Source organism: Sphaeramia orbicularis, chromosome 15 (genome assembly GCF_902148855.1).
Source record: "Sphaeramia orbicularis chromosome 15, fSphaOr1.1, whole genome shotgun sequence".
NCBI classification, from domain to species: Eukaryota; Metazoa; Chordata; class Actinopteri; order Kurtiformes; family Apogonidae; genus Sphaeramia; species Sphaeramia orbicularis.
This window is the reverse complement of record NC_043971.1, coordinates 49,078,581-49,092,384: the sequence shown is the minus strand read 5'-3', so window position 1 is coordinate 49,092,384 and position 13,804 is coordinate 49,078,581. Positions and strand designations below refer to the sequence as shown.

The 13,804-nt window shown below is 39.5% G+C and overlaps 1 protein-coding gene across 2 annotated transcripts in view; it reads left to right on the top strand.

The window, feature by feature from the left end:
* nvl (nuclear VCP like) overlaps positions 1-13,804 on the top strand; it is a 31,689-nt gene that overhangs the window by 17,500 nt on the left and 385 nt on the right. For both annotated transcript variants that reach the window (XM_030155799.1, XM_030155800.1), the window contains 8 exons: positions 667-771; positions 1,632-1,694; positions 1,932-2,051; positions 4,890-4,989; positions 5,160-5,266; positions 10,449-10,525; positions 10,729-10,820; positions 11,520-11,617. In XM_030155799.1, the coding sequence (XP_030011659.1) occupies positions 667-771; positions 1,632-1,694; positions 1,932-2,051; positions 4,890-4,989; positions 5,160-5,266; positions 10,449-10,525; positions 10,729-10,820; positions 11,520-11,617 (762 nt within the window). The remainder of the gene's footprint in view (positions 1-666; positions 772-1,631; positions 1,695-1,931; positions 2,052-4,889; positions 4,990-5,159; positions 5,267-10,448; positions 10,526-10,728; positions 10,821-11,519; positions 11,618-13,804) is intronic.

Sequence of the window (13,804 nt, the reverse complement as noted above, 5' to 3'; positions counted from 1 at the left end):
TTCAACATGTTAGTTCAGATCAAGGCCGACACGGTGCAGTGGATAGCACTCGTGCCTCACAGCAAGAAGGTCCTGGGTTCAATTCCAACACCAGTCGATGGGGGGTGGGACCTTTCCCCGTGTCTGTATGGGTTCTCTCTGGGTACTCCGGCTTACTCCCATGCGCTGATAAGTTAATTGGTTAATCTAAATTGCCCATAGAATGTGAGAGCGATTGTTTGTCTCTATATATCAGCCCTGTGATGAACTGGTGATTAACTGATGACATGTCCAGGGTGTACCCCGCCTTTGCCCATAAGTAGCTGGGATAGGCTCCGGCGACCCCCTTGAAGAATAGAGCAGGTTCAGATCATGAATGACTTTAGATTAGACTGATAGGAAGCACATGGGTAGAACAAGTGTGATTTCCTTTACAGACTGTGTCAGTTTAAATGTTTTCCTGCTCCTCCTCCTTGCTTGTCTCTCTAATACTATTAAATTAAATCAGATATGGTGTTAGTAGATGGAGGGTTAGTACTGTAGGATTCATCCACAGAGAACCATAGACCATAGATGTACATTAGACAAACTTGTGTCCTCAATCAGGATCTTGATAACATGTGTAAACTATATGTGTGTCAAGTCACTTACGTAGATGCTAAAAACCCCACCATCTCTTTTTTGCAGGCTCCAGTGCGTTCTCCAGAGCAGTTCCGAGCTCTGGGCCTCAGTGCTCCATCTGGTGTATTGTTGGCTGGACCTCCAGGCTGTGGAAAGACACTGCTGGCTAAGGTTTGCCATACACATGACAGTGACGTGTGGTGAGGTTCATGGCTGGTGAGGCCCAGACTCTTTCAGAGTCAGATCTACAAATATATGAACCCAAAAGAGTATCTTATTCACCATTTGATTGGCAACAGTTAACAAGTTATATTTCATATTTTATATCAGCCTTCCTTACCCATACATACATGACGCATATTTAATTTAAGGTCAAAATATAATTTTCAATTAAAATTATGTTGGATATGCAATCTTCCATTTTGAGATTAAGGCGAGAAGTAAAAATAAATGAATTGCTGCATTTGATTTGTTAAGTGTAACCATAGAATAAGATTTTTGCTGCACAGTAATAAGAAGAACCTGTGTGCTCAGTAGCGCCCTCTGCCATGAGGCAGGAGTACAGGCTGCCTCACCCAGTGCCTTTTTTATGTGGTTTTATGATTGATCCGATGGACTGAACAAGTTACACACATACATTTTATACATTACCCAGACCATAGAAAGTCAGGGCATAGAATCAAAGTGTTTGAAACCATTTTATTGGCGATATACAGAGAGACAGAAACACACTCTAATTGCATGGGATGAAGCACAGTTTGTGAAGGATTACACAATCCAAGGTGAGGCTCAGCCACTGCTGCTGCAACATGCGTCTCATCCCTGTATTTGAACAAAAAATTCTGCAATTTTGAAACGGAAAAATAATTGAAAGTACTAGAATCACACGGAAAAAAGTTTATAGTACAAATCAGCAGAGAAATATGCATATAGCCTGGTGAACATTATTGGTGCAGGTGCAGTTTTGCTCCAGCTGTTTACTCACACTGTGCATTTGCTCATTGTCCTCCGTTTTTGTCGTCTTGTGACAGGCTGTGGCTAATGAATCAGGCCTGAACTTCATCTCAGTGAAGGGTCCAGAGCTGCTCAACATGGTGAGTCAGTGCCTCCATACTGCATTCTCATAGTTCTTTTACCCCAGTTGAAAACCTTTCCCATCACTGGTTTCAATTCTCATCTTTAGTTTCATTAACTCCCCACAGGCTGTTGCTCTCCCCCTCTCCTGCTCTCATCCTGTTACACTGTAAACATCTACAGTACTCATTTGTCTTGAATGACAGACAGGCTGTGTTTGTGCTGCCTCATCTGTGTGTGTCTGGGTGTGTGTGCAGTATGTAGGAGAGAGTGAACGAGCTGTCAGACAGGTCTTCCAGAGAGGACGCAACTCTGCTCCATGTGTGATCTTCTTCGATGAGATCGATGCCCTGTGTCCTCGCCGTTCAGGCCACGAGGTGAGATTTCATTTTATGAGTGACATACCAGCAAAAAATCCTATAAAAGTGGTTTGAAGCATGTCTCTTAATGAGGGTGTTCACATTCTGTCACCTACTATCTTAAGTTCTACAAGTTCTCTGTGTATTTCCACTGCAGTTCTCACACACACAAACACACACACACACACACACACACAGTGCAGAACTGTAATTGTTGTCCCGGTGTAACAGGCCATAGTTTAGCCCCAGTCCAGTCTATACCTGTGGTTAAAGTGGCCTAGGGTAGATTATACTCTGGGTTATTTTATGGCCTAGGCCAATTCATACCCCTCAGGCCAGATTATACCCCCATAACATCAGCAGTGCTGAGTGATATACACAATAATTATTTTTCAACATTTTATAGGAGGTTCATCTTTGTCAGGGAAGTTAAGTGAGAAAACTAACGGACTTAAATCTGAAAACTCTAAACACATACTGTAGGGCCTGATTTACAAAGATTGCAAATAATAGGTGCAAATTTGGTTGCTTGTGCTAAAAAATGAGCATGGTATTGATTGCGTGTCACGGGTGATCAACTAAGACTGCTTGCGTAAATGACAACATGTGCAAAGTCTTGGTAACTGCCATTTTTAAATGAGTAATTTGCATTTGCTACTGGTTGTCATCATGGAGACAGTACGTTGGAAAAAGTGCTGTGGGATATGCCAGCACTAATGGCAACAATGTCCTGGAATGATCCAGACGCACAGAAATGTAACGTTGCGAGGAGTTTTGTCATTTAAGGAATTGCATGACTCCTCCTTGTGACTGGCCCTAAATCATCCCCTAGTTCATCTAGAAGTTCTAAAATGGCATTGCTTGGAAGTGGTGCTGGATTCATTTTAGAGGTGGGGGGGCCATGAGGGTTGTTGATTTTAATGACTGTCAGGTGCACATAATTTTGTCACACTGTAGCCTAATGTCGGTGTGTATTTTTAATCACAATCATCAGATCAAGTGGAAAAGTTCCCTTTGCTACAAGAGGCTGTCTTTTGAAAACGGAAAAAAGAATTTATGTAATGAACTGCAGCACTCATGAATATGAAGTTGCTCTTTTTCCACACAGAAGGGTGAATAGGTATTTCTCTGTTGTTGTTTATCAGTGGTAAAGTCTGTTATTAGTGAAATAAATACCATCGCTCTGTATGTCGCTCTGTATGGTGAATGAAATCTTTTAAGCCTGTGGGCATGATAGAATACCCTCTGCATCAGTGCTTATACAGCCGGTCCAGGAGTCCAGTCACAACACCGTGGACAGCAGTGTGTGTGTGTGTATGTGCATGTGTGTGCAGCACTAGAATCCATCCTGTTTGGTCTCCACTGGCTCTCTACCTGTAAAGAGAGCGAGAGACGCCTCTCAGTCACAGCCTCTCACCACAGTCGGGTCCTGGCCTAATTGTGATGTGCCACTGGTGGAACCGGGTGTGGGGCGCAGCCCCATGAAGTGGGGGGGGCGCCATACATCTCGATTATTTTTTCTTCCATCATTTCAAAAATGACACGAGCAGAACAGATTGGTTCTCTGTGTTGCCTTTGGTTGGGCCTGTGTGCCTCCTCGCCACAACAACGGCAGCCAGTATTCTGCGAAGCTGTGCCAATTAAAACCTGCCTTTCAGATGTGCTGAATATTGACACAAAATCAGCCACCTCAATCAGTTTCAGCTTTGATAAATCACATTACAGGCACTAAATAAATATTTGCATCTACTCCTCCCAATAATGTTGTGCATTCTGGCAGAAATACACATATTGCATATTCATCAAGGCAAACACACTAAATGGGTTGCATGAGCAACCCATTGAGAGACACAACCCTCAGTGCGTCCTGTCAGTAGATAAGCTTCAACGTGTTTTTGGGCGTGTGCAGTCAAGTTTGCGCACATTTTTACACACACAAACCTTTAGTGAATCAAACCGATAGACTTTTATTACTTCAACCAGAAAAACTTAAGTCAGTCAAAATATTAGACTTAGACAATGATTATTACCACACTTCTCAGTAGCGTTTTCACATTGAAACAGAAGCACATTAAAAACAAAACATTATAATGCATTTGGAATATAATGTTCAGCTAATTTGACTGTTCATTATATAATAAGTCATAATGTCCTGAAACTTCAACTTCAAAAACCGAGCAAGTCCTTGCCACGATCTAAACATTCAGTTAAACATTGAGAACAACATTATATCATGCTTGTTTTCAAGGTAAACTGCATGTTCTGTTGTTGACTGCAGATTGAAGCATGCGGGATAAGTCGACCAATCCATGGAGTCACTGACATTTGTGTCGGTGGTGTAGTGTTAAATGTGTCCAAGAAAATACTTACTATGTCAGTACAGTCAAATCCTCTTTACACCAGAGGGGTATATTCTGGCCTGGAGGGGTTTAGTCTGGCCTAGACAGTATATACCTGGGCCAAACTTTACCTAGGTTTAATCTGGGCAGGGGTTAATTTGGCCTGATATACTGGTTTTAATGTGGTTCTTGCTACAGTCGAGGTGGTCATTCTATACAGTGAACTATGTAAGTGTACATCTCCGATAAATCAGAGTTATGTCATTAAGCTGGAGGTGAGAGAGAGAAAAACCGACTGGTTTAGATAATACTGATTCCAAGATGTAACGGATGTAATAGACATTTCAGAATACGTGTATAGTCTGGTCTAGAGCAGCTCTAAATGTAAAGTGTCATGAGATAACTTTTGTTGTGGTTTGAGACTATATAAATAAAATTTGATTGACTGATTTCAGCACACACTTTTTAAAAAACACAATAAAAAAAGTGCATGTTAAATGTATTCATGTGTGTTCAGTCAGGTGCCAGTGTTCGCGTAGTCAACCAGCTGCTCACAGAGATGGATGGCGTGGAAACACGGCGGCAGGTTTTCATTATGGCAGCAACCAACAGACCAGGTGGGTTCAGGGGCAGAGCAGGACCACTCTAAACCTGCTGAGGCGTGAACATGGCTTGGATTCATCCAGAGCTACGGTCATCAGAGCAGCTTAACCGATCACTTCACCTTCCAGTAGTCTCCAACCTGCAGCAGACTAACAGTTTAACTGTGTTTGTGGTCTCTTGTCAGATATCATTGATCCTGCCATACTGAGACCTGGCCGTCTAGATAAAACCCTGTATGTGGGTCTGCCGCCTCCAGCAGACCGTCATGCCATCCTGGTGACCATCACGAAGGTAAAGAACACCCAGAGCAAACACCTGGATTCAGATGGAGGTGGTGTCATCTGTTCCTCAGCTCATTCGCACAACAAAATAGAACCTGTTATGGGTCAGATTGGACCCATTTTTATTCAGAAATATAAATGGGTCCAATCTTTGATATTCATATTTATATGATGAAGGCAATGGTGAGTGTTTGCCACATTTTTTCTCATTTGACTGTAGTGAATCTTCATGTGCTCATAGTCATACATTTGCAAAAAGAATCTCCAAATACACTAGAAAACCACCAGATTCACAGGCATTGAAAGACTTTAACTACATTTATATCTAACATGGCATCCTTTTTCCCTATTACGCATAAATTGACCACTTATTGCCATATTGCCTTCCTTCTGCTTAAAAGAGATTAAATTTGTCCCAAACTGGCCATAAAATGCTGTCGTAGTGGAGTGTGAGTGTTACCGTGTGTGTTCTCTTTCCTTCGGGGTTAACACAGTGGATGTATTCTAAGCCTCGGGGTCTTAATCATTCAGTTGAAATTGGATGGACACTTTATTGCCTTTGTCTCGACAACATTATCATAACAATCAGCAATAAAAAAAAACACATTTCTTTACTGAACAGAGACTGTATTTCTCAGTTAGAGTTGGACTAGAGGTTGAGGAATGCATTCTGATTATAACAACAACAACAATAATAATAGGAATAATAATAACCCTCCAGTATCCCACCCACAGAGACCCTTCCAAATCACAGAATGCACATAATCTGTACAGTGTCGTAGTAATGTCAATTTTTTTTCATACAGTTTGAAACTTTTTTCTTTTTGACATTTTTTTGGATTTCATCGTCTTGTTTTCATCATATTTCATTCATCATGTTTATGGCTCAACGATAAACAAAAATACCAAATACTCAATAATTGTCATATTTTTAACCCTTTAAATGCCATGTTTCTAATGTAAACAACCCATATTTTTCAATGTGAAAAACAATTTTTTTTTTTTTCCCAATGTACTACATGAAATTTGAATTTGTTATTTTTTGATATTTTCAGCCTGACATATGTCAATGATTGACAGCAACATTGGTTAATAAGCATCATCATTTTTTTGTGCTAGGTCAAATGTTCTAAAATGTGTCAGTGTGGTTTTTTGCTCACTTCAGAGGAGGGAGTTAGTGTAGTAATTTTCTATTGTTTACAATGTGCTGATTTTAGTGGCTGGGTCATAATTTTAAAAATCATGCAAAAATGAACAGCTTTTGAATTCTGACCTAATACAAATTGTATAATATGCCCACCCAGATACTGTAATAATAATAATAATAATAATAATAATAATATATATATATATATATATATATATATATATATATATAAAATATATATATATATATATATATATATATATATATATATATATATATATGTTTTTGTTGTTTTTTTTAAGGGTTTTTATGTCCTCTTGTGTTTTTACTTTTTGGTCGAGTGACGGTTTTAAGGTGCTCTTAGTTCCACTAACGTTGAGATAACGCCAAGGATTCCTTTTATTTTATCATGTTTGGACTTTTACTTTGCTGGTTTGTTATCCGCGAGGTGAGTGGGGCTGTGAGTCAGCTGAGGACTGTTTACACCCAAGAACACCTGATACAACTGAACTTATCAGATGGTGGTACAGACCTCACCCCACGGTTACTGGATTTTATATTGAAAGATTTTAACAGAACGAGGGACAAGAGGAGGAGAAAAAGAGGGAGACGCGGAGGAGTCAAAGTACGCCTGAAGAGACAGCAGCTCAGCGGGACCCCTCTGCCCTCTGGCATCCTGGGAAACATCCGCTCCCTGAGGAACAAGATGGACGAACTCCAGGGGAACACCAGGTTCCAGAAGGACTTCAGGGACAGCGGTGTGATGGCCTTCACTGAGACGTGGCTGACGGAGCAGGACCAGGACGCCGACCTATCAGTCGATGGATTTGGAGCTCCATTTCATTTGGATCGGGACTCGGAGGTGACGGGGAAGACCCAGGGAGGTGGAGTGTGTTTGTACATCAACAAACGGTACTGTAGCGCTGTGACTGTCAGAGAGCGGATCTGCACGCCAGACGTAGAACTTCTATCAGTGTCACTGCGCCCATTCTACCTCCCCCGTGAGTTTCCTCAACTATTTATTACTACAGTCTACATTCACCCGAGGGCTCACCCTCCCTCTGCCTGCAGCACCATCGCAGAGGCTGCAGTCCCTCTCCCCCGACGCCCCAAACTTTATTATGGGTGATTTTAACCACGTCTGTCTGAAAACAACCCTGAAAAACTTTTATCAGTATATTTCCTGTTTTACCAGATGGGATAAAACATTGGACCTGTGTTATGGGTCGGTGAGGGATGCTTATAAATCCCTCCCTCTTCCTCCTTTTGGGATCTGCTGACCACAACTGTGTGCATCTCCTGCCCACCTATAAGACTGTTTTAAAACGAGCGAAAATAAGGACCAAGGACATTGAGATGTGGTCAGAGGAGTCTGTGCTCTCCCTGCAGGAATGTTTTAAATGTACAGATTGGGACATTTTTATTCGGTCTTGTGGGGATGATCTGGACGCTCTGGTGGATGTCACCAGCTCTTATGGTTTTTTTTTGTAAAGACATGATTATATCTCGTAAGTGTGTTAAAGTGTACCCTAACAACAAGCCATGGGTCACAAAAAATGTTAAAACCTGTCTGAAGAACAAGAAATTGGCTTTCAAAGAAGGGGCTGTCTCTGACCTTCAGTCACCTGCCAGAGAACTGAAAACTGAGATTTTGAAAGCAAAACAACACTATAAAACCGCTCTTGAAAATAAGATGGCTGCAAACAGTCTTGGTTCTGCATGGACATGTATGAAAACCACTGTAGGCCTTCAAAACCCCCAGAGCAGCAGGCAGACCATTTTAGACAGTTTTAATTCAGACAGCGATTTTGCAAATGCTCTTAATAGTTTTTATGTTCGTTTTAATTCTTTTGATTTTACTAAGGACATTTTAGAGCTGAAACAGGACCTGAAGGACAGTCAGCACTTTACCATTGAACTGAATGATGTCAGAAAGGCCTTTAGTTCTGTGAAGATGAACAAGAGCCAGGGTCCAGACAACATCAGTGGTCGTCTTATTAAATCCTGTGCTAATGAACTCCGTCCTGTATTTCAGTTTATTTTTAATAAGTCCTTGCAGACACAGCATGTGCCCTCTCTCTGGAAGAATGCTGTCATGGTCCCTGTCCCTAAATCCAGCTGTCCAAAAACTTTGAATGACTTTAGGCCTGTCGCTCTCACCCCAGTAGTCATGAAAGTCTTTGAGAAACTGGTTAAGACTGTGATTCTAAAGGAGACTGAACATGAGCTGGATCCTATGCAGTTTGCATACAGGCCCAACAGAGGAGTGTAAGACGCCACATTGACTCTTTTAAACATGGTTTTTAAACATGTGGAGGGTAAAGGGGCATTTGCAAGGCTTTTATTTATAGACTTCTCCTCTGCTTTTAACACAATCCAGCCCCACATTTTAATCAAAAGGCTTTTAGAACAGTTTAAGATTGTAAAAATCTGATGGGCTGGATTTTAGATTTTTTAACAGACAGGTCCCAAAGAGTGAGGATGAATGGGGTTCTGTCCTCCACTGGTTCTACTCAAGGCTGTGTCCTGTCACCGCTATTATACATTCTCTACACAAATATGTGTCAAAGTGAATATGATAACAGGACCATCATTAAGTATGCTGATGACTCAGTCATTGTCAGCCTGCTCAAAGAAGGGGAGACCAGTCACGGCCCTATTATTGATGACTTTGTCCAGTGGTGTGAGGAGTCCTACCTTCACCTGAACATATGTAAAACAAAAGATATGATTATCAATTTTAGGAAAAAACAGGACAGGCACAGAGTCACTGTAATTAAAGGTCAGACTATAGAGCAAGTGCAATCATACAAATACCTTGGGACGATAATTGATGAAAAACTGAGTTTTAATGAAAACTGCAGATCTGTGTGTAAAAAGGGCCACCAGCACCTCCACTGCCTTAGGAAACTGGCACACTTCCACATTGACCAAACCATTTTAACTTTGTTTTATCGTTCCTTTATTGAGTCTGTTTTATCTTTTTTGCCTGGTGGCGTGGTTCGGTCAGACCTCAGTTGCTGAGAGAAACTCACTAAATCAAATAGTGAGATGGTCCAGTCGCCTGATTGGTGAGTCCCAGTCTTGTCCCGCCTCCCTGTATACTAAACAGGTACAGAGGATGGCTTCGTCAGTTCTTAACAATGACTCCCATCCTTTACGAGGTGAATTTCAACTCCTTTCCTCTGGACAGAGGTTCTTAGTCCCAAGGTGCAGGACACAGCGTTATAAAAATAGCTTTGTTCCTGTCGCCGTCACTGAGCTTAATAAGAAATAGTGACATTGCACTTTACTAACTTATTTAGTTATTTATTCCATTTCTTTGCTCTATTTATTATTATTGTGACTTCAAATTTTTAAATTTTTAAATTTTATGTTCTTATCCTGGTTTTTATCCCAGATTGTTTCTATTTTATCTTTTCTGGTTTTTATGGTGTTTTATTACATCTGGTTTTTATTTATTGGATCTTATTTATTTTATTCTTTTACTTATCCATGCTGCTATACAGATGAATGGTGGAACACTGTGCACTTTTTGTCCTGTCTGTAAGCGTGATCAAGTACCTGTCTTGCATGTTTAATGTAAGTGTTGTTGTAATGCCAAGGCAATCACCTAGACTGCAAAACAAATCTACCTACGGGTATAAATAAAGTAACCTCGACCTTGACCTTGATGATAATAATAATAATAATAATAATAATAATAATAATAATAATAATAATAATAATAATGATGATGTATTAACATAGCATATTTTAAAACAACATGAAGCACCAAAAGAAAGTTTAGTTTAGGTTTAGGATCCAGATGCTGTAGTAAATACATGAAAAAGATTTTTTTCTCTTATAAATTTACCGCTTTTGTATGAGAGAATATTTGAGCTTTTTCTGTAAATGTATTGGTTTGATCTCAGAGAATATCTCATTTGGGATTTTCCAGCACAGCACAGGATAGGATCTAAAGTGATTGACAGGTCGTTAATTTACCTGTTTGCAGATCTTCAGTTGTAACTGAGCCAAACTGTCGATCTGCTGTATGTTACAGGGTGGAACCAAACCTCATCTGGATCAAGACGTGAGCCTCGAGGAGATCGCCAACGATGAGCGCTGTGACTGCTTCACGTACGTCTCACTACTCACTTTCGCTGTGTTCGACTGGAACCACAAATGTCCCTGGCCTTTTTAGCTCTGACTGGCCCACTGTGAACCTTTTGAATCCAAATCAGAAACACAAGTCAACAGTAGAAGTGAAGTGGTCGGTTGAACCGTGTTCCTCCTGTTTTTTGGTCTGGTGTGAATGTGTATTTCTGTGTTTTTTGATGAAGTGGGGCTGACCTGACTGCGTTAGTGAGGGAGGCATCTGTGAACGCCCTCAGGGGATACCTTAAGTCCCAGCATTCCACAGCATCTTCTACTGGTAAATGAATTCCTGTTGCTGCATGTTTCACACCACTATAACTTTAATGACCAGTAATTATGGAGCTCTCCAGGATTTGAAACTTAGATTGTCATATTACGTACTGTTAGTCTTGTATTTGTTCACTTTTAAATGTCAGTCGGTTCAGGAGGACAGACGCACGCACACACTGCCATTACCGTCCTGGATCAAACTGTATTTCCTTATTCTTATATTTATTTAAAAATTGTATTTCATATATGCCTTTAAACTGATTCGTGCTTTTACTTTGCTTTAATTTATCTGTTACAATTGCAATTGAAACACATCCTTTTTAGAGTTGTTCTAACACAGTGCAGTTTTAATCAGGCATCAGGAGCCGAAAACCTAAAAGACTTCTTTCCTAATTAAATCCTTATTTTTGGAACATACATTTTCAAAGTGTCCATTGAGCGGAGTGACTTCCATGATTCTAGGTTAACAGAATAAATGGTAGAGAAAAATCATGTAGAATTCCTACCCTTTTCCTCATCTCTCCCAGAGGCCTCCTCTAGACCTATGTAATGTTATTACTTAATTCATGGAATTCACTGAGAATTGAAACTGCTTTTGGAATTCAGCAGTGAGCATGAGACAGGTGGAGACAGATAAGACTCTGTCTGTCCTGATGACGCATCACGTGTTCCACTGGTTGTCAGCTGTGTTGTTTGTCACTCTCAGGTCACACATATCCGTCTGCTCCAGTGGCCGACATCAGCGTGAGCAAACAGAACTTCGAAGACGCCTTCAACAAGGTCCGTTCATCTGTGTCTAAAAAGGTAAAAAAATGGAAGCACAACACCGCTTCTCCTTTGCTGCTGTTTTTCTGTTTTGTGTCACTGAAGAAGGAATCACTCCACAGCCTGTAACAGGAGTGCAGTGGATCTGACTCCTCCGTTTTATTTGCAAGTAAAGAAGCTCATCTAATATATAAATTGTGGAAAAGCAGGCTTTTATATCCTGCAGGTGTTTTGGATGAAGAACAATCTGTTAGAGCTACAGGAGCAGAAAGCAGGAAAAAAAACACCAGAATTTAAAAGTAAACTTTTTTCTGCTGCTCTGTGGTCTTGGACCAAATCATAACACTGAATATAAAGATAGATGACCCTTTTATTCGATTCTATAAATCAACCGATAAAAGACATTTAGTAACCAAACCGATCATTAATAGTTAGTCTTTTGCAGTTAAATGATATATGCCTTGTTATCCCCAAAATGACAACAAAATCTATTTAAATGTATATCGTTCACATCACAATAAACACGCAATACAATGCATGTAAACAATACCGTATCCTGTTTTTTTGTTGCTTTACCTCCCACCCACATCCACAGCCCAGTGTGCAAGGAAAACAATGAGTGCATAAATATAATTTAATTTAGATTAATTAGTTAATTAATTTAATTAAAAGTTGTATTGATTTATCAATATATCAAAAATACAAATAAAGTATCACTGCAGACCAACAAATGCTGCAGAACAGATATTTAACAAAGAATAACAAGTTAAAAAAGAGGAACAGAGAGAAAATACAATACTAGGGGCAGAGAGTTAAGGCGTTTGTAGGAAAGAATCCAAAGGTTTCAGAAACTTTCATGAGTCAGTTTCTACTAAACTTGAGACCTGTCAAATTGACATGTTCACTAAAGGGACATGAGGGGTGAACCACTGGAACAGAGGACATTTTAGCAAGAAATAAATGGAACAGCAACGTAGAAAAACAACAGTAGATGCAGTGAAGGTGTTATAAACAGATCACTGATAACTTAAGTGTTTTTCTTATGAGAACAGTTGAATGCAATCACATGATCAAAAAAAATGTGACTACCTCAAAAAGGTAAAACTGATCCGTCTGTTTCTAGTGTTCAGACTGTGTTCATTCAGTCACAGTTTTTGTCCCATAACGATAGCCAACAAAGGGTTACTACAGTTTATTTGGTTTAGAGCTGAAACAATTCATTGATTAGTCAAAGTCAGCTTTATTGTCAGTTTTGCCATATGTACAGCACATATAGTATACTGAAACTGTGAAACTTTTAGGCCCACGGTGCAACTGAACATAGTGGAAAAAATAGAATATAGGCTATCTATAAACAGAATATAACTATAAACAGGGAGGGGTTGAAGAGACAAGAAATAAATTAATAAAATAGCAACAGTAAAGTGACATTTGACAGTGATTAATCGACTTGAATCAATTAAAAACATTATTCATTACACTACCTGAATCGAAGCTTCATTTCCTTAATTTCACTGCTAAGCATTGGTTCCTTTGTTGTGTTACATTTGGCCGCTTATTGTGACGCACATGACGCCAGGATCAACACGAACAACATGGAGCATCGCTCAGAACAGATGAGGACAAAAAGGCAGAAAATGCCTATATGTTCCCTTTTACACATTGGAACCATCACTTACACCTTTAAACTTTAACGCAAACATTACAAATATTTGTCTTTATTTTTTCATTTGTATATTAGTTCCATGTTCAGTTGTTAGTCAGTTGGATCCAAATGTGCTGAAGACTGCAGTGCACATATTGTTTGTAGATGTCATTGGACTTGTTTGTTGTTTATATCTACAGATATTTTTATATATATTTTTATTGTTGTTATTTCTTTATAGATATTTTTTCTATATCCTTTTACTTTTATACTTTTTGTGGTTGCTGTTTCTGCTGGTTCTGGAATAAAAGATAAGTTGTTTGTCATTTTCAAATATGGCTGTTTCACATTTTTACTATTTTGTGTTTTTGCCAATTCAAATAATCGTTCAATCGAATCAAATCATAGAAAATAAACAAAAGAATAACTGATAAAAAAAATAATGGATAGCTGCAGCTTTTGTTTGACAGTGACTTCACTCTTTGTGGCTTTTCCATTTTTTCCATTTGACCTGATATTGTCAGTGAAACAGTTCAGTGGTAGACGTTAATCCAACCCAACTGTCATTTGTAGAGTAGTTG